Source organism: Heloderma suspectum, chromosome 1, assembly GCF_057233095.1.
Source record: "Heloderma suspectum isolate Gila_16-S chromosome 1, 16-S_ref, whole genome shotgun sequence".
NCBI lineage: Eukaryota > Metazoa > Chordata > Lepidosauria > Squamata > Helodermatidae > Heloderma > Heloderma suspectum.
This window is the reverse complement of record NC_139458.1, coordinates 292258348-292283859: the sequence shown is the minus strand read 5'-3', so window position 1 is coordinate 292283859 and position 25512 is coordinate 292258348. Positions and strand designations below refer to the sequence as shown.

Genomic DNA, 25512 nt, shown 5'->3' with positions numbered 1-25512 from the left:
TTAACCAATCCTTGGTTTGAGAAACCAGGGGAAAACAAATATTTGATTTGACAGATGAACTACTTGATAAACAGAGCATAAACCTGAAAGATCTTTCAGTTTCACAAAGTCCTACTGTGTTAATGTCTACCAGCTGATATTGATTTACCAATTATTGCCATGGAGCATGCTATTGATGAACTTCAGTATGCTTCTCAACAGCTGTAAAACTGGAAATGCCTTGGCCTGCTGAGGATAATCATTGCTGAAGTGCTAAATTATGCTTAATTGTGTTTTACCTTCTTTTTTATTATCTCTTAAATATATTTTGTAAGAAAAGCAGTAGTCAGGTTACTTCTCATCTAGTAGGGGCCACTTGGTGGAAAAGGCCTGTACATGTTACAAGGCTTGTTCAGTGGTACCTAAACTATGGAATAGGCTCCCAAAGAAAGTCCATCTGGCCTACTCCTTGCCTGATTCTAAAAGGGCCCCTGGAGATCATTGTACTTTTCCAGCTGCACTGGCTGCTAGTCCATTTGTGGGCCCGATTCAAAGTGCTGGTATTAACATTCAAAGCCCTAAATGACTTGGGGCCAGGTTATCTGAAGGATAGCCACCTCCCATATGTGCCTGCCCAGACCCGTAGATCATCTTCTGAGGCCATGTGCCCCTGCCAAAGGAAGGGAGGCACATGGCGCCCCGGCTGTGGAATTAGCTCCCTGGACAGGTTCACCTGGCACCTACGTTGTACTCCTTTCAGTACCAGGTTACCCTCATAGCCCTAGAAAACTACACTGAATGTTTCTACAGAACCTGGGATGCTCAAAATCAGCAAACATCTAGCTGCTAAATCCAGAATGAAGGTGGCAGGGGGAGCATAGTCAAAGGAAACATCATCTGTCTCTTTAAAAAAAATGCTCTTAAAACAGCAAAAATGAATAAGGTGCTAGAATGTTTGAAAACCATCTGTGCCATTTCAGTCAAAATGTGTTTTCTAAGTATTAAAATAAAGCCTCAAAGAAACAAACAATTAATATATTTGGCATATTATATCTTAAAGCAGTTGGTTAGGGTGATAACATTATTCTGAATATTTACAAACATCCCTATCAGCTAAGCTATGAGCTAAAAAAAAAAAAAAATCATCACTGGAAAAAATCTGCCATTCTCAGTTGCAACCTTCACATCAATGCTTTCAAATACACTAAACAGATGATTGGCTCTATGTTCAAAACAGTTCTACATTCCTTCCAATTGCCCACCAACTGTACCAGCAGTGAATCTCTATAAGGCCACTGTGTCACTGCTATTAAAATTTCTCCTGCAATATTTGTTTGAACTTGAGCTCAGATGGACTGGACTGACAGAAAAAGTTCAAAGTACCGGCCAGATTCATTACCTGACATTAATTAGACCATTTTCTGTGACAAAATGCTACTAAGAATCCCTGCAAGAATCATTTAAAAAGGTTACTTTCTACAATTGTCTGTGCCACTTACATCATCTATTACTTACCATATTAATCATGGAAATTATAGGAGAAAACATCTGGAGGGCCACAGGTTGTCCAGTCCTGTTTTTTGTAGACAACTTCATGCAGCTTTCAGAAGTTAGCAAATCCTGCACACTTCTCTGGTTAATATTCACAACATGAAGTATGGTGGTCAGATGTTACCACCCTGGAGTCAAGCTTTAGGCTTGCTCAAGACTAACTGCTGAATTTATCACAAAGATAAACAGGTCATCTATTTTCCAGGACACTACTTAGAGTTGTTCCAAAAAAACTGGGGCTTGTCTTCATGGGTGATTTCCTCTATATACCTTAGGGATGTCAGAGAATTCCACCACGGACTCCAGTGAGGAAGAAGCCCGGAATCTGTGGCGGAACGGCCTCCCCCACCACCACCCCGCGGAATCCCTCCGGGACGGAGCTTATTGGCAGCAGATGCAGCTCCGGTGGCAGCGGCGCAGGCAGATACGGCGGTGGATGCGGCGGCAGTGGCTCCTCTGGCTGGTCTCCCAGCCACTGCCAGGCCGCTGCAGCCACAAATGGCGGCCGTCGTAGTGGCTGCCATTTGCATGGCTGCTTTAGCATGATAGGCTACGTAAATACTTACGTAATCTATCACGGCAAAAAGCAGGGGCACAAACAGCGGCTGCGCTGCCATATGTGCCTAGGGATGGCGGAGAATTTCTCCATGAATCTCGGGGAGGCTGAATGCCAACGCATTCGGCCCCCCGAAATTGGTGGTGAAATTCTCCGCCCCCCCGCCCCCCCCCGGGATGGGACATACCTCCCTCGAATGTCCCTCTCGGCGGCGGGTGCTGGCGGCAGTTCGGTGGTGGTTCAGCGGGGGCAGGGGCAGTGGCCGGTCTTCCGACCGGCTGCCGCCGCCGCCATTACAAAGTGATTTAAAAAAACACACACACACACCCGTGATAGGCTACGTAATGATTTACGTAGCCTATCACTGCTAGATTTCCAAAGTCAGCCGTGATAGGCTACGGAAATCGTTACGTAGCCTATCACTGGTGACTTTGGGAAAAAAAAACGCGTACGCAAATGGCGGCGCCCATGGGCGCCGCCATTTGTGTTCTTTATTTGGGCCCGGGTAGTCTACGTAAAGATTTATGTAGACTACGGCGAAAATAAGGGCAACGCAAATAGTGTTGCCCTTATTTTCGCCGTAGTCTACGTAAATCTTTATGTAGACTACCCAGTCCCAAACAAGGAACACAAATGGCGGCGCCCATGGGCGCCGCCATTTGCGTACGCGCTTTTTTTTTCAAATTTATTTATTTATTTATTTCTATACCGCCCAATAGCCAAAGCTCTCTGGGCGGTTCACAAAAACTAAAACCAAACAATACACAATAAAACAATTTAAAATATATAGAACATTAAAACCACAATGTAGCAATACAACCACAATAAAACCTAGCAGCAGTACAGAAGTTTAAAATACAGATTTAAAACAGCAAAGATAAAAATTTAGAAAGCTAAAATGCCTGGGAAAATAAAAAGGTCTTCACCTGGCGCCGAAAGGAGTACAATGTAGGTGCCAGGCGAACCTCACTAGGGAGCTCATTCCAGAGCCGGGGTGCCACAACAGAAAAAGCCCTCCTCCTAGTAGCCACCTGCCTCACTTCCTTTGGCAGGGGCTCACGGAGAAGGGCCTCTGATGATGACCTTAAGGTCCGGGCAGGCACATATGGGAGGAGGCGATCCTTCAGGTAACCTGGCCCCAAGCCGTTAAGGGCTTTGAATGTTAACACCAGCACTTTGAATCGGGCCCGGAAATGGACTGGCAGCCAGTGCAGCTGGAAAAGTACTGGCATAATATGAGCTCACAGGCCAGTCCCTGTTAACAATCTTGCTGCCCTATTTTGGACCAGCTGAAGTTTCCGGACCATTTTCAAAGGCAGCCCCACGTATAACGCATTGCAGTAATCCAGACGAGAAGTTATCAGAGCATGGATAACTGTAGCTAGGCTATCTCTGTCCGTATAAGGGCGTAGTTGGTATATCAGCCTAAGCTGATAAAAAGTGCTCCGTGCCACTGAGTTCACCTGTGCCTCAAGTGACAGTTCTGGATCCAAGAGCACCCCCAAACTACGAACCTGATCCTTTAGGGGGAGTGCAACCCCCTCCAGAACAGGTTGAATATCACCTAGCTGGGCAGACGAACCACCCACTAACAGTACCTCCGTCTTGTCTGGATTGAGTTTCAGTTTATTAGCCCTCATCCAGTCCATTACCATGCCCAGGCAGTGGTTCAGAACATCCACTGCCTCACCTGGTTTTGATGAAAAAAAGAGGTAGAGCTGGGTGTCATCCGCATATTGATGGCACCTCAGCCCACACCTCCAGATAACCTCCCCCAGCGGTTTCATGTAGATGTTAAACAGCATGGGAGATAAAATAGAGCCCTGTGAACCCCATGGCACAATTGCCATGGCACAGAGCAGTAATCCCCCAGCACCACCTTCTGGAATCGGCCATCCAAGTAGGAGCGGAACCACTGTAGTGCAGTGCCTCCAACTCCCAACCCAGACAACCTATCCAGAAGGATACCATGGTCGATGGTATCGAAAGCCGCTGAGAGGTCCAGGAGAATCAACAGGGTCGCACTCCCCCTGTCCCTCTCCCGGCAGAGGTCATCCCACAGGGCGACCAAGGCAGTTTCCATTTCAAAACCAGGCCGGAAGCCCGATTGAAATGGATCTAGATAATCCGTTTCATTCAAGAGTGCCTGGAGCTGTCCTACAACCACCCGCTCAAGCACCTTGCCCAGGAAGGGGATGTTGGCCACTGGCCTATAATTGTTAACATCCTCTGGGTCCAGGTTAGGCTTTTTCAGGAGTGGTCTAATTACTGCCTCTTTTAAAGCAGCAGGCACCACTCCCTCTATCAAGGAGGAATTTACAACCTCCTGGACCCAGCCGGACAACCCCTCCTTGTTTGATTTAATAAGCCATGAAGGGCAAGGGTCAAGCACACAAGTGGTCGATCGGACTTGGCCAAGCACCTTGTCCGCATCCTCAGGCCTCAGTAACTGAAACTCATCCAATAAAACTGGACCAGACGGTGCTCTGAACGCCTCTACCAATGGAACTGCATTAATGGTGGTGTCCAATTCATGACGAATCTGAGCGACTTTATCCTCAAAGTGCTGCGCAAACTTGTCACAGCGTGCTACCGAGGGTTCCACCGTCTCTCTCCCTGGCCCAGAATGTAACAGGCCGCGAACCACTCGGAAAAGCTCCGCTGGATGACACTGAGAAGATGCAATGCTGGTGGAAAAGAACTGCCTCTTTGCCACCCTCACCGCCACAGAGTAGGCTCGATAGTGGGCTCTTACCTGTGTTCGGTCAGACGCAGCACGAGTTTTCCTCCACCTGAGTTCTAGCCATCTCCCCTCTTGCTTCATTGCCCTCAGCTCAGGTGTATACCAAGGAGCTGGCCGGGCTCTTGCTCAGAGGGAGAGGGCGCTTGGGCGTGATCGTGTCAACCGCCCGAGTCATCTCTGCATTCCACAGAGCGACCTGGGCTTCGACAGGAGCACCAGCCATACCAGCAGGAAAATCCCCCAGAGCCCTCTGGTTCCATCGGAATCCATTAATCTCCAGGGGCGGACCATTTTAATAGGTCCCCCACCCTTGCAGAGGGGAAAGGCCGCCAGAAGTCTAAACCTCAGCAGGAAGTGATCTGACCATGACAAAGGGACAGATGTTAATTCCTCCACTTTCAGATCACCATCCACCTGCCCAGTCGAGAAAACCAGATCAAGCGTATTTCCTTTTATATGCGTTGGGCCGATGACATGTTGGGACAGCCCCGTGGTTGTCATGGCGGCCATGAAGTCCTGAGCCGCCCCGGATACAGCGGCCTTGGCATGGAAGTTGAGATCCCCCAGGACCATCATCCTGGGGGTCCTCAACACCAAGTCCGAGACCACCTCCGTCAGCTCAGGCAGGGAGTCTGATGGGCAGCGGGGTGGGCGGTACACCAACAGAATCCCTAATCTGTCCCGGGTACCCAACACAAGGTACAAACACTCAAGATCTGTACTCGAATGAGCAGGAAGCCTGGAGAGGGAGATTGAATTCCTATAGACCACGGCAACCCCCCCTCCCCGACACTCAAGTCGGTGTTGGTGCTGCACCGAGTACCCAGGAGGGCACAGCTGGGAGAGAGTGACCCCTCCCAGTTCCCCCACCCAGGTCTCAGTAATACGTGCCAGGTCAGCCCCCTCATCCACAATCAAATCATGGATGAGGGAGGTCTTATTTTGGGCTGACCTGGCATTCAGCAGCAGCACCACCAGACCCGAGGGCAGACTGGTAAGGCTGCCAGGAACCATCAGGTTGGGGGAAGAACCAGAAGAGGGGACAGCTGTAAGGTGTCTAGCCCCTCTTCTCCTCAGCTGGCCTGTTAATCCCCCAACGCCATACCTCCCCCTGCCCGTGACCACAGTTATGGTGGCACCTCCCCCACCCCCTGAGTTGCCCAATAGTCCTCCCAGGCACATATTAAAATATTAAGATATAAAATACACAACAGTTTAAAAGAATATAAAAGAGATAAAAGAGAACAGCAGCTAAGAAGGAGCAGATAGTCCACGTTTGCCCCTTCCCCTGGTCTTTAAAGCTGCTGCCCTCTGCTGCTGCTGCTGCTATTTGCTGCTGGTATTGTGGCTGCTGGTGTCTCTGGAGAGGCAGGTGGGTAGATCTTCAGGTCCTACGCGACTCCAAGTGCGACGCTAAGTGCCTCTGGCAGCCCCGCCTTAAGTACCTGTGGGCGGGGGCAGAAGCAGGCCCAGGCTCAGGATCACCCGGTGCAGCTGCTGGCTGGTCCTCCTTCCTCAGGCTCCTTCCCGAGCAGCCTCTGGCAGCCCCGCCTTAAGTACCTGTGGGCGGGGGCAGAAGCAGGCCCAGGCTCAGGATCCACCTGGTGCAGCTGCTGGCTGGTCCTCCTTCCTCAGGCTCCTTCCCGAGCAGCCTCTGGCAGCCCCGCCTTAAGTACCTGTGGGCGGGGGCAGAAGCAGGGCCAGGCTCAGGATCCACCTGGTGCAGCTGCTGGCTGGTCCTCCTTCCTCAGGCTCCTTCCCGAGCAGCCTCTGGCAGCCCCGCCTTAAGTACCTGTGGGCAGGGGCAGAAGCAGGCCCAGGCTCAGGATCCACCTGGTGCAGCTGCTGGCTGGTCCTCCTTCCCCAGGCTCTAATGATTTACGTAGCCTATCATGGCTGACTTTGGAAATCTAGCCATGATAGGCTACGTAAATTGTTACATAGCCTATCACAGGTGTGTCTTTCTTTTTTTTAATTCACTTTTTAATTTCGCGGCCGGGGAGACGGGGCGCTTCTCCCCGCCCTGAATTTCAGCCGGGCGAGGCGGGGCGCATCCCCCCCCGGCCTGAACTTCAGGGGGAGAATCGAAGCACCTCCCCCCCACCTCGAAGCAAGCTGCGGGATCAGGTAAGTGACTTTCATACATCCCTATTTGCGCCCCTGATCTTTGCCGTGATAGGCTACATAAGTATTTATGTAGCCTATCACAAAAAGACGGACTCAGAGGCCCGTATAAGTCTAAATGCTTTTTAAGGAGGAACAGGAGCTGAAAACACCTATGTTGTTCCTCCTACCCTGCCTAGCTCGGGCAGCAGGGCACTGGATTCTCAGAGCACTCTGAGGTTGGATTGCTCAGTTACATACTGAGCAATTAAGTGCATTTCACATAGGGATGTCAGAGAATTCCGCCAAGGATCTCAGTGAGGCCAAATGCCAGTGCATTCGGTTCCCCGAACTCCATGGCGGAATGGTCTGCCACCCCCCCGCCCCCCGCGGATCCACCCCCCTGGGATGAGACTTACCTGGGCGGATGTTCTGGATGGCGGCAACTCCAGTGGCGGCAGCGATGGCAGCGGCGGCGGCAGCGGCTGGTCTTCCAAACCACTGCCACCGCAGCCCCCATTTGCAGTCTGTTTTTGGGGGTTTTCCCACCATTCATGATAGGGTATATAAAGACTTACGTAGCCTATCACGTCTGGGTTTAAAAAAAAATAAAAATGCGTACACAAATGGCGGCGGCTACGGCCACCATTTGCATTCCTTATTTTTGGCCGTCTTAGTCTACGTAAATATTTATGTAGACTAAGACAGCGAAAATAATGGGAAATGCAAATAGCGCCCGCTACGCTATTTGCATTCCCCCTTATTTTCGCCATCTTAGTCTACGTAAGTATTTACGTAGACTAAGACGGCCAAAAATAAGGAACGCAAATGGTGGCGGCCATAGCCGCCATTCGCGTATGCGTTTTGTTTTTTTGTTTTTTTGTTTTTAACCCAGACATGATAGGCTACATAAGTCTTTACGTAGCCTATCATGGCTGAATACAGGGCTGCAAACGGCGGTGGCTACGGCAGCCGCCATTTGCATCCCTGCTAGCCAGTGGCTGGAATCCCCGTGGAGCGGAGCTGGTTGGTGAGGATTCCGGGGGGAGGGATGGAGTGCCTCCCCCCTCAAGCGGAACCCGGGGGAGCCAGGTAAGGGGGGTTTCGTACACCCCTAATTTCACATCTGGCCTGAAAGGAAGGAAGTAACTCCTCTCGGGCACTCAAAATCAAATTAACATTACTTAACAGGGTAACAAAGCGGGTGGAGGTGGGGAGACAGACACTAATTCACAAAGGGAATGAGATGCATACATCCAAGCAAACAGGCTGTTTTGAATTGATTTTAGGAGCTAGTTAAGTTAGTTCAGCAAACCTTTAAAATCCAGTTAATTTCCTTCTCATCTTGTCATGCTAGTTTAAGCTTCATGATATGATCACGGGCACTTTATCTATCTAAAACATTTATTGTTTGTAGTGCAATCCTATATTGGTCTACTCAGAAGTAAGTCCCTTTGAGTTTAATGGGGCTTACTTCCAGGTAAGTGGATATAGGATTGCAGCTTAGGGTGCAATCTATGCATGTTTAGACAGAATTGTAGGACTTTTTCTGCCTAAGTATGCAAAGGATTGTACTCTAAGGTTGCAATCCTATGGGGATAGTCAGCCACCCCCGAATTCAGAAGCGGCCAACTGCAGCTAGGTATGTCGGAGAATTTCTCCACGAATCTCCGGGAGGCTGAATGCCAACGCATTCGGCCCCCCGAAATTGGTGGAGAAATGGTCCGCCACCCCCCCCCGGGATGGGACTTACGTTTGTCGAATGTCCCTGGCGGCGGCGGCTCCCAGCGGCGGTTCAGTGGTGGTGCGGTGGCGGCGGCGCTGGCTGGTCTTCCGACTGGCTGCCGCCACCAACATTTCCAAGTAAAAAACAAACAAACAAACAAACGTGATAGGCTACGTAAAGTTTTACGTAGCCTATCATGGCTAGATTTTCAAAAAACACCATTATAGGCTACATAAATGTTTACGTAGCCCATCACGGCTGACTTTGGGGAGAAAAAAAAAAGTGTGTATGCAAATGGCGGCGCCCATGGGTGCCGCCATTTGCGTATGCGCTTTTCCCCCCCAAAGTCAGCCGTGATAGGCTACGTAAACATTTACGTAGCCTATCACGGCTGACTGCAGGGACGCAAACGGCGGTGGTTACGGCCACCACCATTTGCGCCCCGGCAGGAGACGAGATTCGCGGCCGGAGGGACAGGGCGCCTCCCCCCTGGCCAGAATTTCGGCAGGGAGGGATGGAACGCCTCCCACCCCGCCCAGAATTTCGGGGGGAGGGATGGAGCACCTCCCCCCCACTGCGAAGCAAGCTTCGGGACCAGGTAAGGGACTTTCGTCCATCCCTAACTGCAGCAGGGCAGGCAGAGTGCAGAAGGGGATCTTCTCCTAGGGATGTACGAAAGTCACTTACCAGTGACAAAATTTGATTCGCAGTGGGGGGAAGGCACTCTGTCCCACCCCCTGAAATTCTGGCCGGGGGAGAGGCGCCACGTCCCTCCATCCACAAATCCCGGCCACGCAGATCTGCAAATGGCGGCAGCCATAGCCGCCTCCATTTGCGTCCCTGCAGTCAGCCATGATAGGCTATGTAAATGTTTACGTAGCCTATCACGGTTGAGTAAAACAAAAACAAAAAACCGCATGTATGCAAATGGCGGCGCCCGTGGGCGCCACCATTTGCGTTCCTTATTTTGGCATGTCTAGTCTACGTAAACATTTACGTAGACTATGGCGAAAATAAGGGGAACGCAAATAGCGTAGACGCTACGCTATTTGCGTTCCCCTTATTTTCGCCGTAGTCTACTTAAATGTTTACATAGACTAGACATGCCAAAATAAGGAACGCAAATGGCGGCGCCCATGGGCGCCGCCATTTACGTACGCACGGTTCTTGGTTTTTTGTTTTACTCAGCCGTGACAGGCTACATAAACATTTACGTAGCCTATCACGGTATTTTTTAAAAATCTAGCCGTAATAGGCTACATAAATCTTTATGTAGCCTATACGGATGGGGGAGAATTTCTCCCTGAAACTTCGGGGGGCCAAGTGCCAACGCATTCGGTCCTCCGAAGGTTGTTCGGGGAGAAATTCTCTGCCACCCTCCCGCCCCCCCCCCCGGGATGGGACTTACCTTTCACGAATGTCGCTACCGGCGGCGGGCCCCAGCGGCAGTTTGGCAGGTCTTCGTCAGGGGCGGGGACTTTTCGCCATTACAAGAAAAGTAAAAAAAAAGACTTTTGTAATGACTTTTCGCCATTACAAGAAAAGTAAAAAAAAGAAATGCCCCTGTGAGAGGCTACGTAATGATTTATGTAGCCTATCACATCTAGATTTGCAAAGTCAGCCATGATAGGCTACGTTAATCGTCACGTAGCCTATCACAGGTGACTTAAAAAAAAAAAAAGCACGTACGCTAATGGCGGCCCCCATAGGGAGCCGCCATTCACGTTCCTTCTTTGGTCCCTGTAGTCTACGTAAAGATTTACGTAGACTACGGCGAAAATAAGGGCAACGCAAGTAGCGTTGCCCTTATTTTCGCCGTAGTCTACGTAAATCTTTACGTAGACTACAGGGACCAAATAAGGAACGCGAATGGTGGCTCCCTATGGGGGCCGCCATTAGCTTACGCGCTTTTTTTTTTTAAAGTCACCCGTGATAGGCTATGTGACGATTAACGTAGCCTATCACGGCTGACTTTGCAGATCTAGCCGTGATAGGCTACGTAAATCGTTACGTAGCCTATCACGGGGCTTTTTTTTTTTTACTTTTGTTTTGAAATTCGCAGCCGGGGAGACAGGACTCTTCTCCCCAGCCTGAATTTCAGCCGGGCGAGGCAGGAAGCCTCCCCCCCGGCCTGAATTTCGGCCGGGCGAGGCAGGAAGCCTCCCCCCCGGCCTGACCTTCGGGGGGAGAAGCGAAGCGCCTCCCCCCCACCGTGAAGCAAGCTGCGAGACCAGGTAAGTGACTTTCATACATCCCTAGTAGCCTATCACGTTTTGTTTTGTTTTTTTAAAACTTGGAAATGGTGGCGGTGGCAGCCGGTCGGAAGACCGGCCGCCACCGCCGCCGCCGCCAGGAGGATTCGCCCAAGGTAAGTCCCGTCCCGGGGGTGCGGGGGGGGGCAGACTGTTTCACCACCAATTTTGGGGGGATGAATGCGCTGGCATTCGGCCTCCCCGAGATTCGTGGAGAAATTCTCTGCCACCGCTATCTTCTCCTCTGCGCTCCGGCTGCCCTGCATTTGCTGTCTAGCCAGGGAACCTCAGAGTGAGGAGGGGGAGCCAGATGGCCCATAGGAAGCGTTGTAATGGTGCTTCTGCCCTCCCCGCCCTGCCCCCAGGAATGCCCTCTTTCCTTCCACTCCACACTGCTCTTACAAGCATGGAGCTGGGGATGAACCACACCACCTATGAGGTGGCAGGGGAGGGTGAGGGGAGTTGGCTTTCTGTGGGAACTGACCTTGGAGTGTTGGCTCCAAGCTTGGTTCCCAGAAAATGAAAAATCCTATGGCCCTCTAGACGCTGTCTAGCAGCCATAAGTTTGTGTTGCTTTTGTCAGAGCAGCTTCCAAAATAAAATACAAAAAAAAAAATACAATAAAATCCAGCAATACAATAAAATTTTATTGTATAAAATACAATAAAATACAATTATTATAAAATAAATACATTATAGCAAGCAAGCAGTTAAAAATCCAGCATAAATTAAATACAAACTAAAAGTCTGGGCAAATAAACGTGTTTCTACCTAGTGCCAAAAGGGAAATAAAAATGGTACCAGGTGAAACTCTCCTGGATGGGAATTCCATAAGTTGGGTGCCTCAGGAGAAAAGGCCCTGAGTAGTTGATACTCACCCTGCAACTCTTCTCAAGTATATTTTACCTTAGGTGTCAAAGGAAAATGAAATTAATAGGAAGACTATCTGGGCTTGATTGAAATACTAGCATGGTTTTAAAATTGTTTTATTTGAAATTATCACTCTGCATACTCTTAATTTTTTCTTTTAAACCCTTAGTGGTTTCTTTTTATCCTCAATGGTGCTTGCTATACCTTGACTTGATAAAAGCAGGATGCAATTAATACATTGTTAAATCCTACTTCCAGATAATTAAGAAAGATGATCAGCAATATAGGAGCTGGCATAAAGGGGACAAGATAAATAATAGATACACAAAGTTCTCAGAGCCCTGATGGTAATAATCATGAGGAGAAAATCAATAGCCAGCCACACATAGAGGGAGTTTATTTCTTCTGTAGAGAAGGGTAGGAATGCAGGACAGTTGAGAAGCAATAAGGATGGAGATCTGCAGTAAGAGTTATTGGGCATGGCACTGAGCAAAAAAATTGGAAAAAGGGTGGCCATGTGTCCTCCTTCACAAATGACAGTCCCCTATTTGAAGAGCTACCAGAGGATTCTCCTCTATTCTAAAGGCTTCCTTTATTTGAAGGGCTGTCTTGTCCAAATCGAGTATAAAGATAAAGACCCATCAGAAGGAAATGCCCATCAACATCACCAGGACAGCAGACTAAGCAAGGCACACATCTGGTCACAGTCTTCCATGCTATGGTGACAAGTACTGTTATTCTATGTAAATTATAATGATTATTTCTAAATTCAGCTCTATACACATACATTAGCATATGCAAATTATATGGAAATCACTGTCCTCTTTTTTGTGATGCATTTTCTCTAATTTAGCGATTCATAAATGGCTGCCCTAGGTGGAAATAATGGAAGCTGTGATTCAGGTTTAGGACTTGCCCACCTTCTCTCCCAGCTCATTTTCTCTTACTTTTTATGGGACAAGATCCAACTGTTAGTTGATGGAGGTGGGAAAGCATTCTATCTGGGTCCTTGATCAGCAGCCAGGAGCCAGAGTTTTTGCCTTCCTCATAGCAAATAATGTTTTGTTTTTACTGGAACTTATTTTTTTGCATTTTTATGCTATATCACAGCTGGTTCTACTACTTGGACATTTTCAGGCAAGGACCAAAGTCTGAGCATGAGCAGGGGAGGGCTCTCCATGGGGGAAGCCTTAAGCAGCCTTTGGTGTATGGGCTCATGGGCTAGTTCATATCAGGAACAGATATGCCAGTCGCACTTTCAGGCTGTGGACAGGCAGGAGTGGCTAGCACCATTTGCTGTCCTAAGCTAGCCTTCCTCCTCCAGCAAAATGAGCCACCAATATTACTGGGGACTCTTCCCATTCAGTGCCAAATTATCTGGAAGGTATAATCAATAAAATTGTGGCCCTTTGAAGTTCTAACCCAGCCCATCACTTTTCTCTTTCTCTCTCCACTCTCACCACTCCACTCTCAGCTGTGGACACAAAGCTATATACTGTTAAACAATATGTGGCAGGGAGCTATGGGACATTACATAGGACTTTTAGGGTGCAGTCCTATTCAGATAGGCAGCCGCCTCTGAGCTCGGAGGTGACCGTCAATGCAGGGCAGGGGAAGCACAGAGGGGATCGTTCCCTCTGTGCTCCTCCTGCACTGCATTTTCAGCTAGACATTGGATGCATCGTACAGGCATTTCCACCCTCCCCGCCCTGGAACACCCCCTGGAATGCCCCTTTTTGGCCACTCCGCACTCCTCGGAGGCATGGAAGTGGGGGGAGGTCAGTTCTCGAGGAACTGACCTCAGGTCGCAGTCTCTGAGGTCGGTTCCCAGAAAACCAGATATCCTATGACCATCTAGCGGTCTAGCCGCTGTCTAGTGGCCATAGGATTGCTCCCTCCAAGGAGTGAAGAAATACATAAGGAGTGAGAGCATTGTGAAATAAAAAAGACCTGATATTTCTCAGAGGTTTTCCAGGAACCAACCTTCCCCCCCTTGTGTGGTGCCTCGCAGGCAGCGTGGAACAGCCCCATGCTCAGCGCTCACAAGAGGAGCACAGAGCAGCTGAGAAGAGGTGTTCCAGGGGATGTTCCATGGCGGGGAGGGTGGAAATGCCAGTACAACACATCCTATGTGTTGTCCAGCAGCCTCCTCCCCCACTCCACCCTCCCATGGCTAGACAGCCGAAATTGGCTATCTAGCCATGAATGCAGGGCAGGAGAAGCACGGAGGAAACAATCCCCTCCATGCTTCTCCTGCCCGGCCTTGGACAGGCGGTCACCTCCGAGCTCGGAGGCAGCCACCTATCTGCATACGACTGCGCCCTAAGATGAGCGAGAGAGCAGTCAAATATTTTCAGGTGATCTAATTGTCTCCAACTGTTAAGGTGCAGGGAGGTGAGAAATACAAAAAGGTGAGACTACGAAGCATCAGTTAGAGGAGACAGGATATCTAAAGACACAGAGACTTGTTTTTCAAGTTGAAATAGTTTTATTGTGAGGTCTGTGTGATTTTCAAATTGTGCAATAGTCCAGTGATGAACTATATAGTAATTTCTTCCACACTTTTGTTGCATACAAAGTCCTATTGAGACCAGTGCTTTTTAACTTCGGGGGTTTCTCCATGGGTGATTTGCTGCAAGCTGGCTGTATTTGGAGGTCATTCAGGGCACATGACAACATGGCCATCCCGCAGCCACCCTGGAGATTTTTGCAGAAAAAAATGGATTTCCTGAGACTACTTAAAGTCCAATTCTTTTCTTTAAGTCGGGTTTTCCATGCTACAGTTGGTGTATGCCCCAACCCCTGCATTTACCTCTGGTACGCTAGCCCTGCCCAGTGATGTACCTTTCACCATGACCCCTGTCAAGGGGTGTTTCCTGTCCCTGTCTTTCCCAGCACAAACATATGTGGATCAAAAGAAGTAACTCCCATTGTGGTCAATGAGGCTTGTTCCCAAAATGTGCACTCCCGAAGTTACTGAGATTTCCATGCATTGAAATAGCACATTTAGGAGCCTTAAAGCTATGTCGAAGTTGTGGGTCTTTGATGTTTGCTTCCTTGCTTTTCGGAAGTAATTCATTCACAGTGTCAATCCTTCACAGCATTGGGAACTTCAGGGGAGGGAGAAGGCTGCAGCTGTGTTTCTTTAATGTTTGCTTTGTCAGCTGTAAGGAAGGGGGCGAGCCTCTCGCATTGGTTGATCAGCCCCTGCCAGTCTGATGACGTTCACTCCAAACACCCCACCCCACCTGGAAGTGTGTTCCTGTGAAGCAACTTAGAATGGTACAGTGTACTCGTTCATAGAGTCCTGTGCAGACCAAAGCCGATTCCCTCAAAAATCCAGGTAATCCTCCATTTGCTTCTCCTCCTGTTGTCATGGAGATCCCCCCTTCTTCATAAAGAATCTGGACTTAGGTGTATGCAATAAGGTGTCCGCATTTGCTGATGACACCAAATTATTTAGGGTGATTAATACAAAAAGAGATAGCGAAGATGTTCCAGAAGATCTCTCCAAGCTGGAGAAATGGACATTAAAATGCAAATATAGTTTAATACAAGCAAGTGTGAAGCGAAGCACATTGGGGCAAAAACAAAACAAAACACCTGACTTCATTAGGGATGAAAGAATCAGCAATGCTCAAGCTCATCAAGGTTCTCTGAGTTCCACCTTGAAGCTTGGTTCACCTTGTTCCAATTCCTGAATGTGAACATTTTGTTGTTGTTCAGCCAGGAAAAGTCTGCATTTGGGTGCACATTTTTTTAAAGCACACACACCCAAATGTGTACTGTTCAGTCTGTTCTGCCATAGACTAAAGTATGAAATTGCAAATTTCTTTAAAAATGTGTATTTTAAAGTGCACATTTTTCTGATGAACACATTTTGCAAACACTATCAGGAAAGGGATCTTAGGGTTGTGGATAGCTCAATGATAAGGTCAACCCAGTGTGCAGCTGCTGAGAAAAATGACAAATTGAAATTCCATGTTGAGCATCATTAGGAAAGAACTGAAAATAAAGTTGCCAATATCATAATTTTGAAATCCATGGTGCAAACACAGTTGGAGTTCTGTGTACAATTCTGGCTACCATGCCTCAAAAAGGATTTATAGAGCTGGAAAAGGTGCAGAAAAAGGCAAGCAAAATGATCAAGAGGCTGGAGAAATACCCCAATGAAGAAAAGTTACAATGTTTGGGATTTTTGAGTTTAGGGGGAAAAAGGCAAGTAAGGGCAGGGGACCTGACAGAGGCATATACAATTATGCATGGTGTGGAGAAAGTGGATAGGGAGAAGTTTTTTTTCTTATTTCATAAAACTAGAACTCAGGGTAATCCAAGGAAGCTGAATGGTGGGAGATTCAGGATAGACAAAAGGAACATAATTATTCTCACAGTGCATAGTTAAACAATGGAACATAGTTAAATTATGGAATTTACTACCACAACATGTTCTAATGGCTGCCAACTTGGATAGTTTTAAAAGGGGATTAGACAAATTCATGGAGAATAAGGCAATTAATGGCTACTAGCAATGATGACTAAATATTGGATGGTTTCAGACAACATGCTAACCCACTGTGGGTCGCATTCGGAAGTGACCCACGATGGATTACTGTGTCATATGGGAGGTATTTTCCCACCCATGATGGGTAAGTTGCCCACCCTCTGCAGAGTGGGTACGGGGCCCCAGGGTGGCTTACTGTGTCATCTGTTGGGCTCCCCATGGATAAATTTGGCTGCTTCATGGATAAATTCCTATGACCATAGAGACAGTTGCCAAAAGTGGCCGGAAGTGCAGGTGATGCTCTTGCCCGCATGTCTGATCTCTATGGTCACAATCACCTAACAACACAGGTGTGGCTGGTGCAGCCCTGTTCCTGCCGTGGTGGCTGCTGGGATACGCAGCCACAGTGGCGGGAGGACAATGAGGGAACCACAGAGTGGATGTGTAAGGGAACCACGCTGCTCTGAATGGTTCTGTGGCCATGGGGGGCACCTTGTTCCTTTTCTACCCCTCCCCACAGCGTGGTTCTGCTACCCACCCTCCCCTGTGATTGTGTGAATGGCCCACTACCTCCAGTATCAGAAGCAGTATGCCTCTCAATACCAGTTGTGGGGGAACATGGCCAGGAGGGCGCTACTATGCTGGTGTCCCTCTTGTGGGCTTCCCATGGGCATCTGGTTGGCCACTATGCAAAGAGAATGCTAGACTAGATAGGTCTTTCGTCTGATCCATCAAGGCTCTTCTTCTGAGTTGGTGAACGTCCTCAAAGGGCTACCTAATGAAGTTCATAGCACAAAAAATTAAATCATGGGTAGGCAGTTCAGTTTTCACATCAGTGCTTCCTTAATAGTGAAATCCTAAGCAATGGTAACTGTGAAGAAATGTCCTGCATATAACTGTGGTTTGTTATGCAATGTTTAGTTTGTGTGGCCTCTGTGAGGTTACAATGTATCTGAGTAGGCCTGAGGCCCTGTTTTCTTATGGTCAAAGGCCTGTGTAGTAGTTGCTTAGTGACATTCTGAAGGGGGAGAGAGAGACAATTGCTCTGAATATTGTTAGATGGGGCCTGGAGCCAGTAAATTAAATCCTGATTGGCTGGGGTTTCTAGCTAGGTGGAAAAGAGCGGTTGGGAAATGACAGTTAAGGGGTTGACCTTGACAGTTAGGAGAGAGTCGGAATTAGTTTATGGTAGTCAAGGGAGGGAGAAGTTCTGCTGGGAGATGTGTGGTATTTTAAAAAGGACTAGGAGAAAGTTACAGAGAATGTGAATAGCTAAGGCTTGGATATTATGCTATTCTTTCTCTGTGGGATAACCTTAGGTGGCTGGTGAAGATCAGGAGTAAAGAGCAGGTGGCTGTGTTATGTCAAGATGCTGTCCTAAGAACTTACCAGATGAAGGTTATGCAAGCAGGCAGTAAAAACCCAGATAAACTCTCCAGTGAGCAGGAGGAGCTTGGGTGTCAGAGAAAGACTGTAGTCAGAAGCTGGACCTGGTTGTAAGGGTATTTGGCTGGGGTGAAGGTTTAGGGAATTGGGCCTGAAGTTAAAAAAGAAGTCCTTACAGGCTTGTAACAGCAGCAGTGTTTTGAGTCCCAAAGTAAATATTAGCAATCCCTTAGGTACAAAATATCCCTTTAATAAATTCCTCATTTAATTGTACATCTTCTCTCTAGTGTTGGTGCCTATCTCATGCCTAAGCCTCTTATGCCAAGGTACTAGGAGGTTTTTAAAGTATTCTAACAGAATTGGTGGTAGCAGGAAAGGGTCAGCTTGTGGAACTCTGAGTTATAGTGGCAGAGAGTTCCTTAGGCCCATAAATATAAGCATTTCCTATAAATAAGAAACCCCATACGTGGGACTGCCCAGTGAAGGAGCAGTTTCCCCATAGGTGGTGGCAGTAGTGGGGAGAGGAAATCCCCCATAGTTACTAAGAAGTAAATCCTATTAAATTTGGTGGGACGTATTCCCTTGTAAGTATGTTTAGGATTCTAACCTAAATAATTTTGCAAGGAACTTTTATCCATCTTATTAACAATTAATTGAATTAGGGATTATGAATAATCAATCAGCAATTTTCCTGCATAATATGTTTGGACACACATGACATTTATTAATTGACTATATAGACACCACCGATCAATTATTCTCCTCCTTTGCATTACAGTGTCAGATACAATATTTATACAAGCTACTCTTCTTTCTAGTGCCTCTGTGCTCCTGGATGGGCAGGAGAATTTTGCCAGTTTGTAGAAAATGCCTGCTTAATTTACCCTGACAATTGCCACACTGGAGCTACTTGCATTGATGTAAGCCAGTCAAAGCTGCAACCACAGATTGAATGTGTGTGCCTAACCGGTTTCACAGGTAAGAAAGATTTAAGATTGTCCATCTTGTACAAAAAAAGTTACAGCACTTTACAAAACTAGCACTTAAAATTGTCCTGTTTTAGATGTATTTGTAATCAGAAATAAATATCTGTCTTTGGGGCTGGGGGCGGGGGGAGGACAACACTATTCTAAATGTGTATAAAATGCTGCTTTGGTACAAAAGGCTGCAAGCCAGTACAGACTTACATATTTCTAAACATGATTTGAATGGGCTCTCAAGCATAAGTATTGGAGTGGTGAAAACGTATTTGCTGCTTTCCTTATAAAAAGCTAATAATAAATGGCTGTATGCCAAGGTGCATGCCAGATTTCATTAAAAAAAATAGCATTCATTTTCATTCTCTGTTACCTTTTCAAGGTCATCCAATCCATATGTGTGTTGTACATTAATGACAGTAATTCCAACTTGGTTCGTTACGTGCAGGTTCAAAAATCCTGTAATTATAAGGGACTTTAAAAGGTGATCTATTCCATCTGCTTGCTCTTGGACAAATATAATTGTATCTAAATTTGTCCCTTAGATATCATTTGCAATTGTGAAAGAAAAGCCTCCAGACAAACTGAGTACTATTTCCTCTTTGCTTACTTACTTCACAACACCACAATTCTTGCTCTTGCACCCATGCATGGAACACCTTTGATCAGAAGAAAATGCACATTTTAGCATGCTAGTTCATCAAACGGAATAAACCCTGCCTATGGAAACGCACAGAAATGGGATCTGTGTCTTTCCTGCCTATGCTTTTAAAGGCTGTTGCATAAAATAAAGCTGGATGTTTTAGACTATCTGCGATGTTGTAGTAGTTGGAGAATTAATCAGTATTCAGATTGCTCTTTAAATAAAGTTTGTCTTTTTTTGTTTATAGAACACAAACTAAGGGTGCAATCCTATGCATGTTTAGAAAGAAAAAAATCCTACAACTTCTAGCATGCGCATGCCCCATGGCTGGCTGGGGCACGCTGGGAGTTGTAGGACTTTTTTCTGTCTAAACATGCATAGGATTGCACCCTAAATATGCTTTATAAACTGAGTCTTACATTAGAACTTTGATCAGCCATAGATAAATAGACAGAGCCAGCAATCCTATACACACGTATCTGGGAGTAAGCCCCATTGAACTCATGGTGCTTACTTCTGAGTAGACATGAACAGGATTTTGCTGTAAAGCTGTATCTGCACGACTGCTCCTTTCACATTTCTCAGGTCAGTGTGCTCTTCTTTGTCCTGAAATCTCCTTGCTCTGCTCTTTGTACTTTTATACTACTCACAGACATAAAGCAATTGCATGTTAACTCCCCCCCCCCCCAGGGGGGATAGCAAGTGGAACACTAAGGGATGTATTTGCATGCATCAATGGCAGGAAGGTGCTCCAGTCTTCTGCATCACACAATCTGCCCACTTACTTGCCTTCTCTGCTACCAAACCAAGATGTTGAACCTTAATGAGGTGCTCCTGTATGGTTCCATTTATATATTGATATGGCTACTGGCTGCCCAATCATTTGTTAAGCAGCTATCTGGTTAATCATCCAAGATGGTTAGTTCAGGTTTCATTGGTTGGAGCTAATGGTGAGGAAATGGTTCCCTGACAGTTGGAATCTCTCTGTGTTTTTAATGGATTTTTAATATAAGCTGCTCTGAGGTTCTCATTATGGCCAGGATTGCAGGATATAGATTATGAGAGATAACTTTAACTCATGACTACAAGTACACTTCTTGTCGTAAGGTTTACACCAGTGGCACCACCACAATTTTCTTTTCTGTATGTGTTCTTAAAAGAGGGAGAGAGGGAGAGGGAGAGAAGGGGGCGGGGGAACTATGTGGGCCCCACATTGCAGGTTGGAGTTTAAGGTAGTTCCCAGGGCTGAAAAGATTAAAAGACTACTACATTGAACAACATAAGGAACTTTCTCTCTTCATTGTTATTTGTTTAGTGCCATCAGTGTACATGGCACTTTACAGAGTGACATAACAAAAAAGACAAGTATCTGTTCTGAGGACCTTACAAAGAATGGAGGACAAAGGGAGAGATAAGAAAAGGTAGGCATGAGTAAACGGGATGAATATGATTCATAGGGGCAATCCTATAACAACTTATCTGGGAGTAAACCTGATTGAACATCATGGGACTTACTTTGGAGTAGACATATCAGAATGCACTGTAAGCCTGCAATTCTGTGCATCTTTAAACCCCATTGAGCACAGTGGGACTTACTTCTGAGTAAACCTGCACAGGATTGCACTGCACATTAGGTTGCATGTACTTAAGCTTTTTTTTAGTTATATGTGTTAAGGAATAGGCTAAAGCTGAACCCTGACAAGACCGAGGTACTTTTGGTGGGAGACAAGAGGAGGCCAGGGGATGTTGACCTGGTGCTGAATGGGGTACGGCTACCCTTGAAAGACCAGGTCTGCAGCCTGGGGGTCATTTTGGACTCCCAGCTGTCCATGGAGGCTCAGGTGTCAGCTGTGAGCCAGACAGCGCTGTATCAACTCCATCTGATACGGCGGCTGCGCCCCTTCCTTCCCGACCATCTGCTCCCATTGGTAGTACATGCCCTGGTCTCCTCTCGTTTAGACTACTGTAATGCGCTCTACGTGGGGTTACCCTTGAAGACGGTTCGGAAGCTGCAGCTGGTACAGAATGCGGCGGCTCGCCTGATTAAAGGCAGCCGGTGGCGAGATCACATCACTCCAGTGCTGAAGGAGTTGCACTGGTTACCAGTTGTTTTCCGGGCCAAATTCAAGGTGTTGGTTTTGACCTTTAAAACCCTATATGGTTCCGGCCCAGCCTATCTTAAGGAGCGCCTCCAGCAGCACCAGACAGGCCACTTAACAAGATCAACCTCGGATGGCCTTATCTCTGTCCCATCAGCCAGGACAGCTAGACTGGTGGGGACGAGGGTAGGGGTGCACGAAAGTCACTTACCTGGTCTCGCAGCTTTTCGCGGTGGGGGGGAGGCGCTTCGCTGCTCTCCCCCCAAAGTTCAGGCCGGGGGGGGAGGCTTCCCGCCTCGCCCAGCCGAAATTCAGGCTGGGGGGGAAGGCTTCCCGCCTCGCCCGGCCGAAATTCAGGCCGGGGAGGAGGCGCCTCGCCTCGCCCGGCCGCGAAATTAAAAGTTAAAAAAAAAACCGCCCCCGTGATAGGCTACGTGACGATTAACGTAGCCTATCACGGCTAGATCTGCAAAGTCAGCCGTGATAGGCTACGTAAATTGTCACGTAGCCTATCACGGGTGACTTTAAAAAAAAAAAAATTGCGTACACAAATGGCGGCCCCCATAGGGAGCCGCCATTCGCGTTCCTTATTTGGTCGCTGTAGTCTACGTAAATCTTTACGCAGACTACGGCAAAAATAAGGGCAACGCAAATAGCGTTGCCCTTATTTTCGCCGTAGTCTATGTAATCTTTACGTAGACTACAGCGACCAAATAAGGAACGGGAATGGCGGCTCCCTATGGGGGCCACCATTATCCTTACGCACTTTTTTTTTTTTTAAAGTCACCCATGATAGGCTACGTGACGATTTACGTAGCCTATCACGGCTGACTTTGCAAATCTAGCCGTGATAGGCTACGTTAATCGTCACGTAGCCTATCACAGGGGTGTTTTTTTTTTCTTTTATTGGAATGGCGGCGGCGGCAGCCAGTCAAAAGATCGGCTGCCGCTCCCGCCCCGGACAAAGACCCGACGAACCGCCGGCCGGACCCACCGCCGGGAGGGACATTCGCCAAAGGTAAGTCCCGTCCCGGGGGGGGTGCGGGGTGTGGGGTGTGTGTGGAGAATTTCTCCCCGAAACTTGTTCGGGGGGCCGAACATGTTGGCGCTTGGCCCCCCGAAGTTTCGGGGAGAAATTCTCCACCATCCCTAGACGAGGGAGAGGGCCTTTTCTGTAGTGGCCCCCACTCTGTGGAGCTCCCTCCCTAGGGAACTCCGTCATGCCCCCTCTTTAATGAGCTTCCATCGTGCATTAAAAACGTGGCTGTTCAGGCAGGCATTTGGGGTGGGTTAGGGTATTTTAGAAAAAAAAATTATTGTAGAATTTTATTGTTTTATTGTATGTTGTACATCGCCCAGAGTGGCTGGGTGACCAGCCAGTTGGGCGATTAATACATTAAATAATAAATAATAAAAATAAATAAATATGTGTTAAGCAAGCTTCATTTAAGAGGATGAAGACTAGTTGTTGTTCAGTCGTTCAGTCGTGTCCGACTCTTCGTGACCCCATGGACCATAGCACGCCAGGCCTTCCTGTCCTCCGCTGTCTCCTGGAGCGTGCTCAAGTTCATATTCATTGCATCGGTGATGCTATCTAGCCATCTCATCCTCTGCCATCCCCTTCTCCTTTTGCCTTCAATCTTTCCCAGCATCAGGGTCTTTTCCAGGGAGTTTTCTCTTCGCATTAGGTGGCCAGAATATTTGAGCTTCAGCTTCAGTATCTGTCCTTCCAATGAGCAGTCAGGGTTGATTTCTGTAAATTGTTTCATAGTGTTAGAAAAGATTATGGGCAGTATCCAATACTGCTGCTGCACTCCCTTTCTTTCTGTTGTGCCAGTGGGACCCACCACTAGCGCAACAGAAAGCTAGTGCTTCCTAAAGCAACCCTGGAAATGGGTGTAAACGCTCTTTTTTGGAACGGGATAGGTCAGCGGAGGTCCCTTCCACAAGCTCTGCTGACCTGCCCTGTTCCAGAAATTAGCATTTCTACTCATTTCTGTTTGCTTCAGAATCTGCTACTTTCCTGTTGCACTAGCGGTGAGTCCCACTAGCATAAATAGTGCCCTATGATACAGAATCAGTTGATCTGGAATGATTCCCCTTGGAATAAGGATAGTCAAGCTTGCTAAGACAAGAAGAAGTGTCCTTATTTGGACTATGCTGATTGTCCACCTAGTGCTGATGTCTAAGGCAGGATGTAGAAGCCTGGGGGCGGGGTGTCTGTGTGCGTGTAAGGGTGGGAGTCTGTACTATCTGCTCCTCACAGCCTTCCTTGAAACAAAATATTTCCAGCTTCTTTTGGCTATGAGCATAAGGAATTCAAGTTTATTTGGCTGTATTGGGTTATAAACCAGCCATATTAATAAATGGCTGTGTTCCAAGATTGGGGCATATATCCAGTGGGGTTCTGTAAGGATCGATGTTAGTCCTAGTATTGCTTAACGCCTTTATTGATGAACTGGAAGCATAGTTAAAGAACACATTAATCACATTCAGTTATTATACCAAATTGGGAGATGATCGTTGAGCTGCAGGGGAAATGTACCTAATATATACAATCTAAAGACATGATCCATTATGCTGAATGTTTTTTAAATGATAAGGCATAAGAATGGGAGCTTGCATACATCCTACTGGTATCTGAAATTTGAAAACCTAATTTATGGGCTGGCATTAATTCGAGAAGGGAATTCTCTTGTAAGAATACACTGATTAGTAGGACTACTGTGCAGTGTTGAATTCCAGTGATTTCCATTAAACAGGACTCCTATTCAGAGTTTTCAGACATTCTTGATCTAGGGAGATTAAACACATGAGGAGAGGGAGCGCATTAGTCCTGCCCCCTCCTTCATCGTGATTACTGCCTTCTACTCACTAGGATTAAGTTGCATTTTTTATTTAAAATTGAAGACACAAGGGAAAAAATCAGCGATTTGACCTGAGACAAGATATAGACTATTCACATCTAGTGCCGAACTGTAAATCAGCCTATGTTGTTCTGGAATAGTTTCTAACTTCTTCATTGTACCAGCCAGGACAAATATTTTATGTTTCCTTATTGTTTCATGTCTCTCTTCCTGGGTTTGCACAAAGACTGTGGGGATTTGTTTTATTTTTTGTGCCATATATGTAGGCAGGCAACATGCAGACTGTGTCTGAACTAGTCCCTCCTGAACACAGCAAGACTCTAGTTCTCAAAGGGTTCTGTGGCTTCAAAAGCAGCTTTGTGAACTCAAGCCCTAAAGACAGAGTTACCGGTAGAACAGAGGACTTTGTGTGTGGAATGGCTTCGTTAATTACCTGTTAGAAACGATATACTGTAAGCCACAGTAACTAGGACAGAAAAGCAGTCTAGTACACTAGTACTTTAAGGGCAGGAATCTGGCTCTGACATGTTCTTTGCCACCTCTTTGGTTGTTAAGCAGTCTTAGGGTCAGTCAGTTCATATAGACATTAGGCATGTATGTCAACTGACTACTCAACACGCAGTGACTCACAGCTGAATGTGTGAATGAATGATATGCATTGAAAGGCATTGTATTGAAGTTGAACAGGGTACATAAACATGAGTAAGGGACACAGGAACATAGGAAGCTGCCTTAGGATATTGGTCCATCCAGCCCTGTATTGTCAACACTGACTGGCAGAAGCTTTCCAGGGTTTCAGGCAGGATTCTTTCCTAGCTCTAGCTGGAGATGCCAAGAATTCCAACCTGGGACCTTCTACATGCAAAGCATGTGCTCTGCCACTGAGCTATGGTCCTTCCCCTATGCCCTCATGCACACCACCCCCTCAGCCACTCAGTCCCCAACCTGTTCACATTGTGAGGCAAGATCTGAGGAGGGTCTCTACTCACATTTGCTTAAATGTGAGTAGAGCTCTCCACATGATCAAGGAGCCTACTTTATCAGGGTCCCTGATAGTGTAATGAGTTCTACTCGCATTCAAGTGAATGCAAATAGAGACTCTCTTCAGATCTCTTTGTTCAATGCAGGAAGGTTGGGGACTGTGGAGGTGCGGCTGAAGCACACAGGGAAGTAGTGGGTAGGGCCAGTATGCATGGCTCTGTGCCTCTTACTTGTTTGGGTACCCTGTTCAGGCTGACCACCCGACCAGGACTGTTGGC

The 25512-nt window shown here is 47.2% G+C and overlaps 1 protein-coding gene across 1 annotated transcript in view; it reads left to right on the top strand.

The window, feature by feature from the left end:
- The window catches only part of LOC146359229 (protein eyes shut homolog), a 192801-nt gene that overhangs the window by 97843 nt on the left and 69446 nt on the right, over positions 1–25512 (top strand). Inside the window, exon 6 of the mRNA XM_084812860.1 lies at positions 18486–18645. Within this exon, the coding sequence (XP_084668986.1) occupies positions 18486–18645 (160 nt within the window). The remainder of the gene's footprint in view (positions 1–18485; positions 18646–25512) is intronic.